The sequence below is a fragment of the Bubalus bubalis genome, chromosome 1 (assembly GCF_019923935.1).
Source record: "Bubalus bubalis isolate 160015118507 breed Murrah chromosome 1, NDDB_SH_1, whole genome shotgun sequence".
Taxonomy (NCBI): domain Eukaryota; kingdom Metazoa; phylum Chordata; class Mammalia; order Artiodactyla; family Bovidae; genus Bubalus; species Bubalus bubalis.
Genome location: NC_059157.1, coordinates 89,934,984 through 89,949,341, shown reverse-complemented (window position 1 = coordinate 89,949,341; position 14,358 = coordinate 89,934,984). Strand labels below are relative to the sequence as shown.

Here is a 14,358-nt window from a genome sequence, read left to right as displayed (position 1 = left end):
AAGCAGCAGAAATGACTTGTAGGCACGCTTCAATTCTGCTCAGAAGACACCTCCCCGGGAGTTGGCTGTGTACCGGAGTACACTCCATTAGTGCGGGGTTACCTGAACTGCCTCCCTGCACTTGTAGGGATGCACCCGTACTCCTAGCAGTGAGTACAAATGCATGGAGAGAAATTCACTGAATACATTTCTTTAGCATGCAAAAACCAATTACTAACTCTTACCTGTGGATATTAAAATATCCACAGGAACAAGGAACAAGTGAATTCTTATTTAGGAATTACCTCCAAAACCAGTAAAACCCAAATTATAATAACATTCATATAAATAGCATAAACAAAGTAAGTCTTCATAATTTCTAAATTCTGTCTGCCCTCACAAAATCAAACAGTTGTCAACATAAAAGCTCCTAATTCACACCAATATGGTTCATTTTCTCTTCATTTTATGTAAGATAATATCTAGTCTTCCCAGAACTACAAGCTATCAATATTCTAAGCAACAGGTTTCATTCTCTTTCATATTAAATGTATTTCTTTATTGATTATATCATTCTGAAATTGCTACCACCTAATAATCCCTGAGTGATAATTTAAATTTCTATTTCCATGCTTATGAAATGGAAAGCACAGAATACTATTTACAAAGTGCACAAAACTTCAAAAAAGACCTCATTATTCTCAAAACAATTCCTAGTCACATCTCAAATTAACAATAGAAGCCTCTTTATGAAACTGATATTTCTACAATTTTAACAAAAGTTTAGCAACAATTACAAAAAATTTTAACTTAGCAAACTCAAAATACCAACAGTTGTTGCACAATGTGTTTACCAAAACAAAAATTTTTAATCAAGACTTTAGATTTTAAGGAGTTATTTCAGAAAGAAAGTCTCAGAAAATGAAAGCCACAATCGCAAACCTGGTTTCTTCAATACCCAGAAGAATGACCAATCACTGAGCTACAATAATTTAACACTTCTTTTATTTTCAAATCTGTAGCTTATATTATTTAATTAAATTTAAGTTATTTCAAACTGTAAACAATTTTACAAGGACTTCTCCATGCTCTCTGAGTTTATATGGCTGCAATTTCAGAAAGTTTGGGAGCTGAGGCAGTTTCTGATAACCCTAGATTTCCATAAAAATATAAGTATTACACCAGCAAATAATCACGCAGCTTACAAAAACACTGGAGTCAGAAAATTTATATGAAATGACATCTTGGTATATTACTGCACATGATTTTACAAAAATCTGTATCTTCATTCAGACAATAAACATTTGAGCCACCTGCCATCAGCACTGCCCTTGGGAAGTTCACTATCTAAAGAACAATAACAGGACTTCCCTGGTTTTGTCGTGGATAAGAATCCATTTGCCAATGCAGGGGACATGGGTTCGGTCCCTAGTTCAAGAAGATTTCACAGGACACAGAGCAACTAAGCCCAAGAACCCCCAAGCACCTAGAGCCGGCACACTGCAACAAGAGAAGTCACCGTGATGAGAAGCCCAAGCACCACAACAAAGAGTAGTGCCCGCTTGCCACAACTAGACAAAGTTCTCCCAGAGCAACGATAAAGAAATAAATAAAATACCAAACAGTGATAAAACATGTAATCAGATTAAAACTAAAGCATAATTAGGTAATATATACGGTATAATGTGTTAGATGATACAATTAAATAGTAAAGAGAAAAATTCCCCTGACCAACTCATTGGAGATAAACATCACCTAGAACTATGAACCAGAAATGCCATCGCCCAGTAGTGGTCGGTCAGAAATATGGAATTCCAGGTCCCAAGCAAATTTACTGAATCAGAATCTGAATTTTAACAAGCTCTCCAGGTAATCCCAATGCACATTTAAATTCTGAAAAGCACCGATCCAGAGCATAACTAAAAAACAGTAAATAAGTAAAAGTGACATCTTGTACTTTTAAGTTCTTCAGGCCCCATCCTGAGCCTCTTTACAAATGAACAGATAATTTAACAAGTTCAGCTACCGAGTTTCACAGATCAGGATCAAAGAGTGAGATACCATTGACAACAAAGAAAGCATACAGGAAAAACTAATGAAAAGCAAACTCAAAAAGGGATGGCTATAGGGGCGCATTTAAGCAGCAATAGTCTACCCTTTCTGCCTAGATAGGCCTTAAAGGTCTCAATGTATTACAGAAGTATAACAGTAAATGATGTCTTTAAACCTGCCTCCTCTAACTAGACCACAAATTCCTTAAGGACAGGGACCTAGTTTTATTCTTATACACTCACATTTGTAAACTGAATGACCCTAAATCTTTAAGATGAGTTCGGTTACACAACGAGATGTTTAACACATTTCAGAAAACTTTCTATCTAAAAAGACTACAATAAATATGTCACAACATGTTTTTTTAAAAAAGAATAAAGCTGCTCCAGTGTATACAAGAAGCATCTAAGGACAGAGGCTTTACTGAACTTGTGGCTCCAAATGCGAATGTCTTTTCTGACTCTAGTCAAACTCACTTCTAGGGGACCAGTGAATGGAATGAGTACAGAAAAAGGATAAAGATTAGGAGAGAATGGAGGGAGAATAAAAATCAAGAGAACACTCAGGGTTCTTCCACTCATGAAAATAAAAAGAGCAAAAACGGGAAGCCTCGCCAAAGAAACAGCAAGGCTACAAGAAAACAAATGCCGCCACCAGCAACCATTCACTCCACGGTCCTTGCCCCTCTGAACCAGACACAAGTTCACAATCCGCCCACCCTAAGAACTCCCCAAAGACACCTTTTCTCTAGAAATACTTTCCCTCCTGGCCTTCAATCAGTTGATGACAACCAGTTTACCCTACAACAAATTCACTCTTCTGAAACAGCAAACTTTATGACATCCTAGTCATTACTGTCCAAACAAATCATCAATTTTCTTGTCTATGTCCTTGCTCATGCTATTACTTCCTTCAGAGACCTTTCTGCTCTGTTAATCTGACCCTGCACCTTAGCTGCCAGCCACGAGTGGCTATTTAACATTTGAAACACGGCTAGACCGGACTGAGATGAGCAGTAAGTGTAAAACACACATCGAATTTTGAAGACCTGGTACAAAAAAGATGTGAAAGTATTGTTTGTTTGTTTTTTAACAATGATTACATGTTGAAAGGTTTTGGATATATTCAATTAAAGAAGATACATAATTAAAATTATTTTCACCTGTTTCTTTTTAGTTTTTAACATGGCTACTAGAAAATTTTAAATTACTATGTGGTTCACATTGCATTTCTATTGGACAGCACTGGTCTAAATCCTACACTCATCCTTCAAGGCCTAATTCAAACACCCCCGCTCCCATACAGCTTTCCCCAATGACTCCAAATGCACGGGGTTTCTGTCTCCCAGAATTTTCACACTTTTATTAATACATCCAAAGTACTAGGGCAATTTTATCTTCTTACCGAGTGTACCTGTTACAGCTCCCCAACTCCAAGGTAAGTCAATTGAGAAAAGAAAGTACATATAGGTAAGTTTTTATCTTACACCTTGCACATCAATAGTACATGTACTGATGATAAGGTGATGCCTGATGTGTGCTAAGTGAGAGCTGAATTTCTCAATTACTATTACTATATTATCTATCCCTTTCAACGATTTCCAGTTCTTTCAGAGGGATTAAACTCCATGTCTACAAATGTCCTGGATTATTATTATTATTAGACAAATAGAGTGCTAGTGAGCTGTATATATACGATGACACAGGCAAATTCAAAACTATCTAATACCTGTGGTCAATGCACTTATATCAGTTGTAAAAATTCGACAAGCCTCTAAAGGTTCCATTTTTTAAATGATGTTATCTCTAAAAGTGTACTGTGAAGATCAACTATTTAAAAAATAGGAGATTTTCCCAGAAAGTAACAACACTAGGTGACTAAAGCCTACCAAAAATTGTCAGAAGTCCTCCCCACAACCCTGACTGTAAATCAAGTAAGCGCGCAAAGCCTTGAGGACAGCAACAGCGGTGTCCAACGTCGCATCCAAAGCTCTGAAATTGAGTTGTGAGCAAAATAGCAGGAAGGAAAAAGATGTGTGAAAGAGACGAAAGGTGGAAACTGTTGGAACGCGAAATGAGAAATGAAAACTAGGACTAAAAATGTCTCAGTTATGTGGGAGGGAGTCATCCCTAGGTGTACCGCTCAACCTCTGAACCAAGCGAAGGCTACGGCAGTCATTTCAAGTGGTCTTTTCTTCAAATAGTATTCTAGTGCCTGAGATCTGCATCCGCGAAACTTCCTTCTTAACCAGCAGCCTACTCTGACTCCCCGGGCCAGGGACTCCGGCCAAACCCAGCCCCGAAGCCCCCCTCTCCAGCACATTTTGGAGCCGGCGGATGAAGCTGGAAGGGTCAACTGAGGCCCAGCACCTAGACGAGACCCCTCTCCCTCCGAGTCTGGCTCTAGCCCCTAGGGCAGGACCGTGCTGGCAGAGGGGAACCCGGCAGGCAGAGGGGGCGGGGCAGGGCTCCGGGCTTCGAGCACCGGTCTTCCCGTTCCATGCCGGCACCTGCCGGGGCCGCGGGGACGGGCAGGGTGGTGACAACGCAGAAAAGAAGGGCAGTGCGAAGCAGCCCAGGGCTTCTACTCACCAGCCTTCGTCGCCCGACGTCGGCAGTGGCAGGACCTCTTCTCCTTCCGCCATTGCTGTTGACGTCCACGTCACTTTGCCGAAAAGTGGACCCGGCGCCGAGACCGACTCATACCCAACGTCGTAAAAGGTCCTCGGAAGTCTGGGACCAAGCTTCTGGAGAGGGAAAGGAAGAGAGAGGGAGGAGGCGAAGGACGGGAGGAACGCGACGTCACGACGTCCCGAGGGCGAAAGGCAACTTGGAGGAGGAGACTTGGAGAGCCGCTGCCCTTCCAAAGACTACACGTCCCAGGATGCCTCGGGCCCTCGGCCGGACGCAGTGGGTGGGGTTTGGCGAGAGCGTGGGTCCCAGTAAGAGGCCCTTGTAAGCGTCCCTTTTTGGCGTCCAGTTAGCGTCTTCTTTGCGTCTTAGCGTCCTGCTTAGAGTCATATTTGACAGTTTTAAGTAGTGGAGGGAGGAGTGGAGGGGAAATGCCACAGGGAAGGTGGAGCGGTCAAAAGTACAAGTGGAGGCCACATACTTTATGTCTGAATGCTTTAAAAGTTGTTTTTTAAAAAGCTAAACAGTAAAGGAGAAGGAAATGGAAGCCCACTCCAGTGTTCTTGCCTGGAGAATCCCAGGGACGGGGGAGCCTGGTGGGCTGCCATCTATGGGGTTGCACAGAGTCGGACACGACCGAAGCGACTTAGCAGTAGCAGCGAAGGAGATATGTTCTAGGCTCCCACCTTTATAAACATCTTTCATATATAAACATGGAAGTGAAAGTGAAAAGTGGCTCAGTCCTATTGGACTCTACACCACATGGACTGTAGCCCTCCAGGATCCTCTGTCCATGGAATACTCCAGGCAAGAATACTAGAGTGGGTTGCCATTCCTTTCTCTAGGGGATCTTCTCTACACGGGGATCGAACCCTGGTCTCCTGCATTGCAGGAGGATTCTTTACCGCCTGAGCCACCAAGGCTAGAATTATAAATTTGGACTTGACATTGCATGTTTATAAACATATTTCATATGTAAACACAGAAAGTCAAGTCCAAATTTAGAATCTAGAACTCTGGAGTTCCAAGCAGAGAGAGCTGCTACGTTTTATCTCTTCCCACCCTACTTCCCCTTCACTCCACATTGGTGGCCACCTCTGCCTGCACATCCAAACTCGGTTCCCACCATCACCACCAAAGCAGGGGCTTTTTGTTCCACTTTGACCATCCATGGGCGTAGGGGTGGGCAGAGGCTCCGGAGGATGGACCTAGGGAAATGCTTTTGCCAACCTGGACACAGTGCTGATGTAGTAGAGCCACATGTAACAATACAGATAAGTCTGGAAAATATGATGTTAAATGAACAAGGGTAGGTAAAGTAGGGTGTCATTTATATTTGATTTTAAAAATAGGCAGCACAGTATATTTTTTATTAATAGATACATGTCTGCTTTTTAAAAAAATGTGGCAGAATGATACACAGAAAACTTGGAATGGCAGTTCTCAAAGATAAACACTGACAGCCTTTAGTTAAAGCAGTGAAAACACATGTTATTCGGAAACCACTGGCAGTAGGGGAAAGGGCTGAGCTCCATTCTGATTTTTGCAGAAGTGATTAGAGGTTTTAAAGGGAGAATGAGGGAGCAGGGAGAGCTGGACTCATTAGAGTCAGACAAGTGAAAAATCACAAAGCATCTGTCAGTGTCATTGTGATTAGACCAGCAGTGTCTGCTAGCTGGCAATTTTCAAGTTAGGATTCTTCCCTCCCACAGAGATTGGGAGACAGAGACCCTGTTCTTGATGATTACATTTCAAAGGAATGGCTCTCAGGCCTTGAGAAGGACACTTCTAAGTTGTAGAGGTACAGATTCACAACTGTGAGTCTTTTCTCTCTCCAAGACAGATCAGCAGCCTAACATCAGGTGTTGGCTTGATCAAACAGTAAATTCTCCTGGCAGCCACCGCACTTCCTCAATCAGACATTTTAATGGGGTTTGGTGGGGGCCCAGGTCATCCTAGGGACACAGCCTTAAGTTGCTAAAAAATGATGCTAGTCTTTAATCAGGTCTCTAGTGCAAGGGTTTGGACAGAGCTGTTAAGTTCTGTGGTTCTCACAGTTACATTTGTGGGAGGAGAGAAAATGGATTCAATTATATTTTTAATATTTTGTTTCTAAAGAGCTGAAAAGAGGCTATGTAGGTGTTCTGTATTCTTTATAGAGTCTATACTTGGTATCTAAAATGTTTCATAATTTTTAAAACTATTTGATTAAATAAGCTCTTTCATTTCTAAGCAAAAACATGTTCATTCTCTTCCCCAAAGGAAAGATAACACAGAGCCACATTGTTGCATCCACTTCTAAGTCCAGGATGTCTGCATGATGATCAGTCCTATGGGGAAAATTTCTTTTAATGTGGAATGAGAATCTAGATGACAGCTATCAAAAAGAATAAAAGGCATGGATCTGGGTCAAATTACCATCCTAATATTCAGGATCTCTACTGGGTCTCTTCAGTTGTTGTCAGGGGGTTTTCAGAAGCTTTTTAAAAAAAATTTTTTTTAACTGTTTAGCCAGTGACATGACAAACAGTTGTTCATCGGTTAAGGTGATCCTACCCCTCAACTGTAATTCATCTTAAGAGTAATTAAGCCAGTGACTGCTTTATGCTCCATGTGGTAAAAATATTATTCCACTAAAAATGTATCACTTGACATTTTCAAGCATTTTTTTTCATTCTGTAGAAGATGAAACTTCCAACTTCCATTCTCTTTAATAGGGCCAGGGTCAGCTTCAGGGGCATGTAGTCTGTGCAACAGCACAGGACTCCATGTCATCTGGAAATTCTTTTTTTTTCCATTTTATTTATGTATTGACTGATTGATTTTTGGCTGTGCTGGGTCTTCGTTGCTGTGTCGGCTTTTCTCTAGTGGTGAGTGGGGGCTACTTTCTGGTTACCATGCACAGGCTTCTCACTGCAGAGGCTTCTTGCAGAGCCTGGGCTCTAGGACAAGCAGGATTCAGCAGTTGCAGCTCCCCGACCCCAGAACACAGGTGGCTCATGGGCTTAGTTGCTCTGAGGCATGTACAATCTGCCTGGATCAGGAATCAAACCCATGTCTCCTGCATTGACAGGTGGATTCTTTACCACTGAGCTGTCAGGGAAGCCCTGGAAATTCTTAATAATTTTGGAACAGGAGGCCCCTCATTTTCATTTTGCACTAGGCACCCCCACAAATTATGTAGCCATTCCCAATAGGATCAATATGACATTGATATATACCCTGTGGGGACAAGATTTCAATAGAAATTATTTAGTGATGATATCTTCTGAAGTATTTATATCACCTGTTCCTTACTCATCAAACCTTTCAGTGTCATACCGAGGACTCACTCTGAATTCATGGTATCCACCAAGATGACATCCTCTTCCTCCAGTGGTAATTCTAGGAATCTGCTTGTTAGCTAGTCTTTCAAACTTAGTATGCCTTTGGTTCCTCTTGCTTGAACATGTTGCACTGGCTGCCCCACACTCTCTGCAGTGTTTGCTTGTGTTTGGCTTATTGATATCCAGGCTGCTGAATTCTCCAAGCGAGGCTTCAAAGGTACATGAACCGAGAACTTCCAGATGTTCAAGCTGGATTTAGAAAAGGCAGAGGAACCAGAGATCAAATTGCCAACATCCGCTGGATCATAGAAAAAGCAGTTCCAGAAAAATATCTGCTTTATTGACTATGCCAAAGCTTTTGACTATGTGGATCACAACAAACTGTGGAAACGTCTTAAAGAGATGGGAATACCAGACCACCTTACCTGCCTCCTGAGAAATCTGTATGTAGGTCAAGAAGCAACAATTAGAACCAGACATCCTCTCATGGAACAACAGACTGGTTCCAAATAGGGAAAGGAGTACATGAAGGCTGTGTATTGTCACCCTGCTTATTTAACTTATATGCAGAGTACATCATGTGAAATGCCAGGCTGGATGAAGCACAAGCTGGAATCAAGACTGCCGAGAGAAATATCAATAACCTCAGATACGCCGATGACACCACCCTTATGGCAGAAAGTGAAGAGGAACTAAAGTGCCTCTTGATGAAGGTGAAAGAGGAGAGCAAAAAAGCTGGCTTAAAACTCAACATTCAAAAAACAAAGATCATGGCATCCCGTTCCATCACTTCATGGCAAATAGATGGGGAAAAAATGGAAACAATGGAAACAATGACAGAGTTTATTTTCTTGGGCTCCAAAATCACTGCAGATGGTGACTGCAGCCATGAAATTAAAAGACGCTTTCTCCTTGGAGGAAAAGCTATTTCCAACCTAGACAGCATACTAAAAAGCAGAGACAATACTTTGCCAACAAAGGTCTGTCTAGTCAAAGCTATGTTTTTTCCAGTAGTCATGTATGGTTGTGAGAGCTGGACCATAAAGAAAGCTGAACACCAAAGAATTGATGCTTTTGAACTGTGGTGTTGGAGAAGACTCTTTAGAGTCCCTAGGACTGCAAGGAGATCAAACCAGTCAAAAAAAAAAAAACAAAAAAAAACAAAAAACAAAACAGTCCTGAATGTTTATCGGAAGGACTGATGCTGAAGCTGAAGCTCCAATACTTTGGCCACCTGATGCGAAGAGCTGACTCATTTGAAAAGACCCTGATGCTGGGAAAGATTGAAGGCAGAAGGGGAAGTATCACCGACTTGATGGACATGAGTTTGAGCAAGCCCTGGGAGTTGGTGATGGACAGGGAAGCCTGGTGTGCTATAGTCCATGGGATCGCAGAGTCAGACACGACTGAGCGACTGAACTGAACTGAACTGAGTTATTGCAGATCTCAGTGGTGGTTGAGTCTTCTGCTCATAAGCCCTTTTTCCTTTTTCTCTTGCTCTGGATCAGGGTCATCCACGCTTCCCTTTCACCTTGTCTTGTCTTCTGAAAGGACAAACACCACATTGGGTTGTTGATCTCCAGTCTGCTAAGTTAGTTTTCTAACTCATGAGTTAGAGAAAATGAGAAAATTCATTTTCATGAGTTTTCTGACCTTTCCTCTTGATCTGGATCCAGTTTATCTACATTTTCCCCAACATGCCTCACTTCCTGCGATGACAACAATATTACTATGCCCAAAGAACATTCCCTAGCTGGCTACAAGTTTTTATGCTTGTAAGTTTCCTAGTATTTTTGTGCTTTTAAAAAAATCTCAAAGTCCTACCTTTTACCTGGATGGTTGTGAACTTAAAAGATATATAAGCATGAGATTACAGTAAAATTTGTTAAATTCTAGTAGTAAATCTCTGCTTAAATTTTTTTCAAGAGCTAGAGAAGATTTTATTATGAAATTATCTAAATGTATTTTCTCACATTACTCTTTTCTCCTAATTATAAGAAGATTCCATCAATGATAGTAGGAGCTCTCTCTGCTTTTATACATCTTTGTATCCTTCTGGAACAGAAGGAGCTGGAATTTCTTTTTTCATAGACCTGCTAATGCTAATGGTTGTGACCACCTGGCACACAATGGAGCCATTCCAAGATATGCCTTCAAGAAATGCGTATCCAGTCATCTACATAGAGTGTATTATCTGCCTGTGCTTCACAGTTATTTGTATTTTCATCCCCAAATAGGAAGGGTAGTAGTATTCTATATTATCCTTGGATAAAACCAAATTGCGTTTTTACAAAGGGAAAATTAAAGTTTGTTGTTTTGAATGAAACTGTAAAAACCAAAAATATGTTTAATCTCTTTTTGGTGTTCTGTGCCATATAATTATGTAATTCCTATTGTATTAGATGTACAAAAGTCATATTATGACACGTAGCCTATTCTCAATACATACTTGTGAAATGAACTGAAGAATGTTTTTAAAATATTTTGGAATGGATGAAGTCATTCACCAATATAGAAACAGCTGGTTGGGATTAGAGGCAGGTGAGGGATTATTACATCTGTGTGGTCAATCTTTATGTTAGGGGTAATAGTGTTTATTTCAGCTTTTATTATAGTACTATCATAGCATTTCTTTTAAAAGGGTAGACAGAAGCAGTCATAGCTCTTGATCTTTTCTTCCTTCTCAAGCAATCTTTTCTAAATTCTCATGTATTCTTAGGTGAAGATGAACACCTACTAATGTGCATTAATCTATTACTACATAAAAAATTATCCCCAAACTCAATGTCTCTAAACTGTAAGCATTTATTTATCATGATTTCTGTGGGTCAGGAGTTTAGAAGCCACTTAGCTAGATGTTCTGACTCAGGGTCTCTTGAGGTTATAATCGAGATATTGGCCAGGATTGCAGTCATGCAATCATCTAAAGGCTTCCCTGGGCTACAGAGTCTACTTGGACACTGGCTCACTCACATGCCTGACAAGTTGGTGTTGGCTGTTGGCAGGATTCCTATGGTGCTCTCCAAATGAGACTTTCCATGGGCTACATGAATGTCCTTTCAACATGGAGGCCGGCTTCCCCTAGAGCGAGAGTTAAGAGAGACCATGATCAAAGTCACAGTATTTTTTTTATCACCCAGCCTCAAAAGTCATACTCTATCATTTCTGCCATATCATTGTTTACCCAGGTCTGCCCTGTTCAGTGTGGGAGGAAACTACAAAAAGGCCTGAAGACTCAAAGGCAAGAATTATTTACGGCCATCTTGGAGGCTGGATGCAAATGAGGTAACATTAGACCCTATAGATTCTTTGTTGGCCAATCAACTTACCCCTGAGATTCCTGCCTATATTATCTCAGCTTTCCTCAAGTTCTACCTCGTCTGAACTTGTAAAGGACTAGCAGCAGGCTCTCTTATCTGGGCACTGGTTCATACAGTATCTTATATTCTTTAACTCTGAGAATGACAACTAGTTCATTTTCTGAGTTCTTTTGTGTCCTCCACCACACCAAATGCAGAGCTGAAAATGTAGATGGTGTCCAAAAATTCCTGCTGAATAACAAAAGATTGATTTTTGTCCCTTCACGTATCATGTGAGAGTTTCAGAATTCTAAACTTTCCCAGGAATTTTCCTTATCTTACAAGGACAAATGTTTTCACAAATTTCAAAATTACTTTAGTTATTTGTAATTTTAAAACCCCATCAGGAACAGCATTCCAAGACTCTTTAAACTACTGAAGCCTAACATTTAATTTAATGATGAACAAAACCAAGTTAATTCCCATTCACAGATGACAAGTGTACAGTTGGCAGCAATTTCAACATCTGCTTTTAATTTATTTAAAAGTGTTGAGCAAACAGTGATTAAAAAAAAGAGCTGGAAACTATAATATTTCACCATTATCCTTCTAGTAGTTGTCTTTGCTAATTGAAGTTGACTCTTAATAGGCTATATGGATGGACTCAAACTAAACATTTGGACAGGGATTGACCCATTCTTGGGTTTGGGATGGTTATGCTTCAAAGTGGGAGCCTGTTTTACTCTTTCCTCTTTTCAAATTTGTTCCCAGATGTTCCAGATAAAAGGTTTTTATTAGGGTTGAGACACTGCTGGTTAGAAACAGAGATAGTAAACAATATGTTAGCTGAAATAAGCCTTTATTTTAAAGACTTAACTTCCTGCTTTTTGTGAGTCCACCCATTCACAATATGTAAACAATATCCTTAGATAATGACTGTGCTGTTCTTTATGTATCATCTGTCTCCATTCTCCTCATACACTTATACTCACCCTTCCTTTTAGGCATATGACTTTTCAAATAAAAGAGTTAGCAAGTAACCACATAAGGTAGATGAAATTGCATTATAAATGCTTTTAACAATATGTGTAAAAATACAAGTATGTATTACAATTTTTATGAATATGTTATTTGTAGACTGATTTCTCTAATACCCATGATAACTTGTACAGCTTATCTCACTCCTGGGCATATACCCAGACAAAACTATAATTCAAAAAGATATGTTCATAGCAGCACTATTCACAATTGCCAAAATATGGAAACAATCTAAATGTCTATCAACAGATTAATGGATAAAGAAGACGTGGTACATATACACAATGGAATACTACGTGCTAAGTTGCTTCAGTTGTGTCTGACTCTTTGTGACGCTATGGACTAGCCCACCAGTCTCCTCTGTCCATGGGATTCTCCAGGCAACAATACTGGAGTGGGTTGCCATGCCCTTCTCCAGGGGATCTTCCCAATGCGGGGATCAAACCCGCAACTCCTGAAGCTTCTGCATTGCAGGTGGACTCTTTACTGCTGAGCCACCAGGGAATACTACTCAGCTATAAAAAAGAATGAAATAATGTCACCTGCAGCAGAGATTATCATACTGAGTGAAGTCAGACAGAGAAAGACAAATACCATATGATATCACTCGTGTGGAATCTAAAATATGGCACAAATGAGACCTCCCTGGTGGTGCAATGGGTAAGAATCCACTTTACAATGCAAGAGACACCAGCTTGCCTAGGGCTCTGTGCTCCACAACAGGAAAAGCCACTGCGCTGAGAAGCCCATATACTGCAACAAACAGTCTCTGCTCGCTGCAGCCCCAGAAAGCTTGCGGGCAGCAACACCACCACCGGTGAAAGCCTCTCAGTCGTGTCCAGCTCTTTGTGACCCCATGGACTATACAGTCCACGGAATTCTCCAGGCCAGAATACCGGAGCGGGTAGCCTTTCTCTTCTCCAGGGGAATCTTCCCAACCCAGGGATCGAACCCAGGTCTTCCGCATTGCAGGCAGATTCTTTACCAGCTGAGCCACAAGGGAAGCCCAACAACCACAGCCAAGATAAATAAATAAATAAATCTTTTAAAATATAAATAAAATATGGCACAAATGAATCTATCTACAAAACAGACTCACTGACACAGAGCTCAGACTTGTGATTGCCCAGGGGAAGGAGGGCAGGAAGAGGGAATTTGGAGTTGGTAGATGCAAAACATTATTATGTTTAGAAAGGATAAACAACAAGCTCCTACTCTATAGCAAGGGAACTATATCCAATCTCTGGGGTAAACCATAGTGGAAAAAGAATATTTTAAAAAAGAAAGTATATTTATACATACATATGTATAACTGAGTCACTTTGCTGTACAGCAGAGATTGGCAAAACACTGAAGTCAACTATACTACAATTTTAAAAATGAAAAAAATAAAAAAGAAATTGCACAGCTTATCACTGTCATTTCTACATTCCAAATTCACACAAGAATTTAAAAATCAAATAAAAAGAATTCTTCGGATGTAATGAATGAACTCCGGGAGTTGGTGATGGACAGGGAGGCCCGGCATGCTGCAATTCATGGGGTCGCAAAGAGTCGGACACGACTGAGCGACTGAACTGAACTGAACTGAATGAATGTGAAAATTACCACAGAAACAAAAGCATTTAAAACATTTAGATAAAGAATTTCTCCTCTATAATTTTGCTCATGCTTTCTGGACAATATCAACTACTTCTCTGTTGTTAATTACCATCTGTAACCTGATAACTCCTAGGTCTGTATTTCCAACACTGGCCTTTTATAGTTTGCATCGTAAATCTAGCCATCTACTGGAGCTTGCACTTGGATGACCCACAAACACTCCAAACTCAGTATTTCTAAACCTAAATTATTATGTCTACCTGCTCCCCAGTCCATATCATTTCTATAGAGGTAAATGGTTTTATTACGTTTATTCATCCAGTCATCTAAGCCAGAAACTTGGGAGTTATTCTAGCCTTCTTCCCTTCTTCCTCCCCATAGGTCATCATGGGCCTAGGCAGATTTTCCTCCCTAGATTTCAAGCCAGCTAGC

General features: G+C 40.6%; 1 protein-coding gene across 2 annotated transcripts in view; it reads right to left on the bottom strand.

Moving 5' to 3' along the window:
• TBC1D23 (TBC1 domain family member 23) overlaps positions 1-4,899 on the bottom strand; it is a 56,338-nt gene extending 51,439 nt beyond the window's left edge. Inside the window, exon 1 of one of the 2 annotated variants that reach the window (XM_006058728.3) lies at positions 4,623-4,899. In XM_006058728.3, the coding sequence (XP_006058790.2) occupies positions 4,623-4,675 (53 nt within the window). In that variant the 5' untranslated portion in view covers positions 4,676-4,899. The remainder of the gene's footprint in view (positions 1-4,622) is intronic. The other variant, XM_006058729.4, reaches the window with a different exon arrangement.
• Between the last annotated feature and the right edge of the window lie 9,459 nt (positions 4,900-14,358).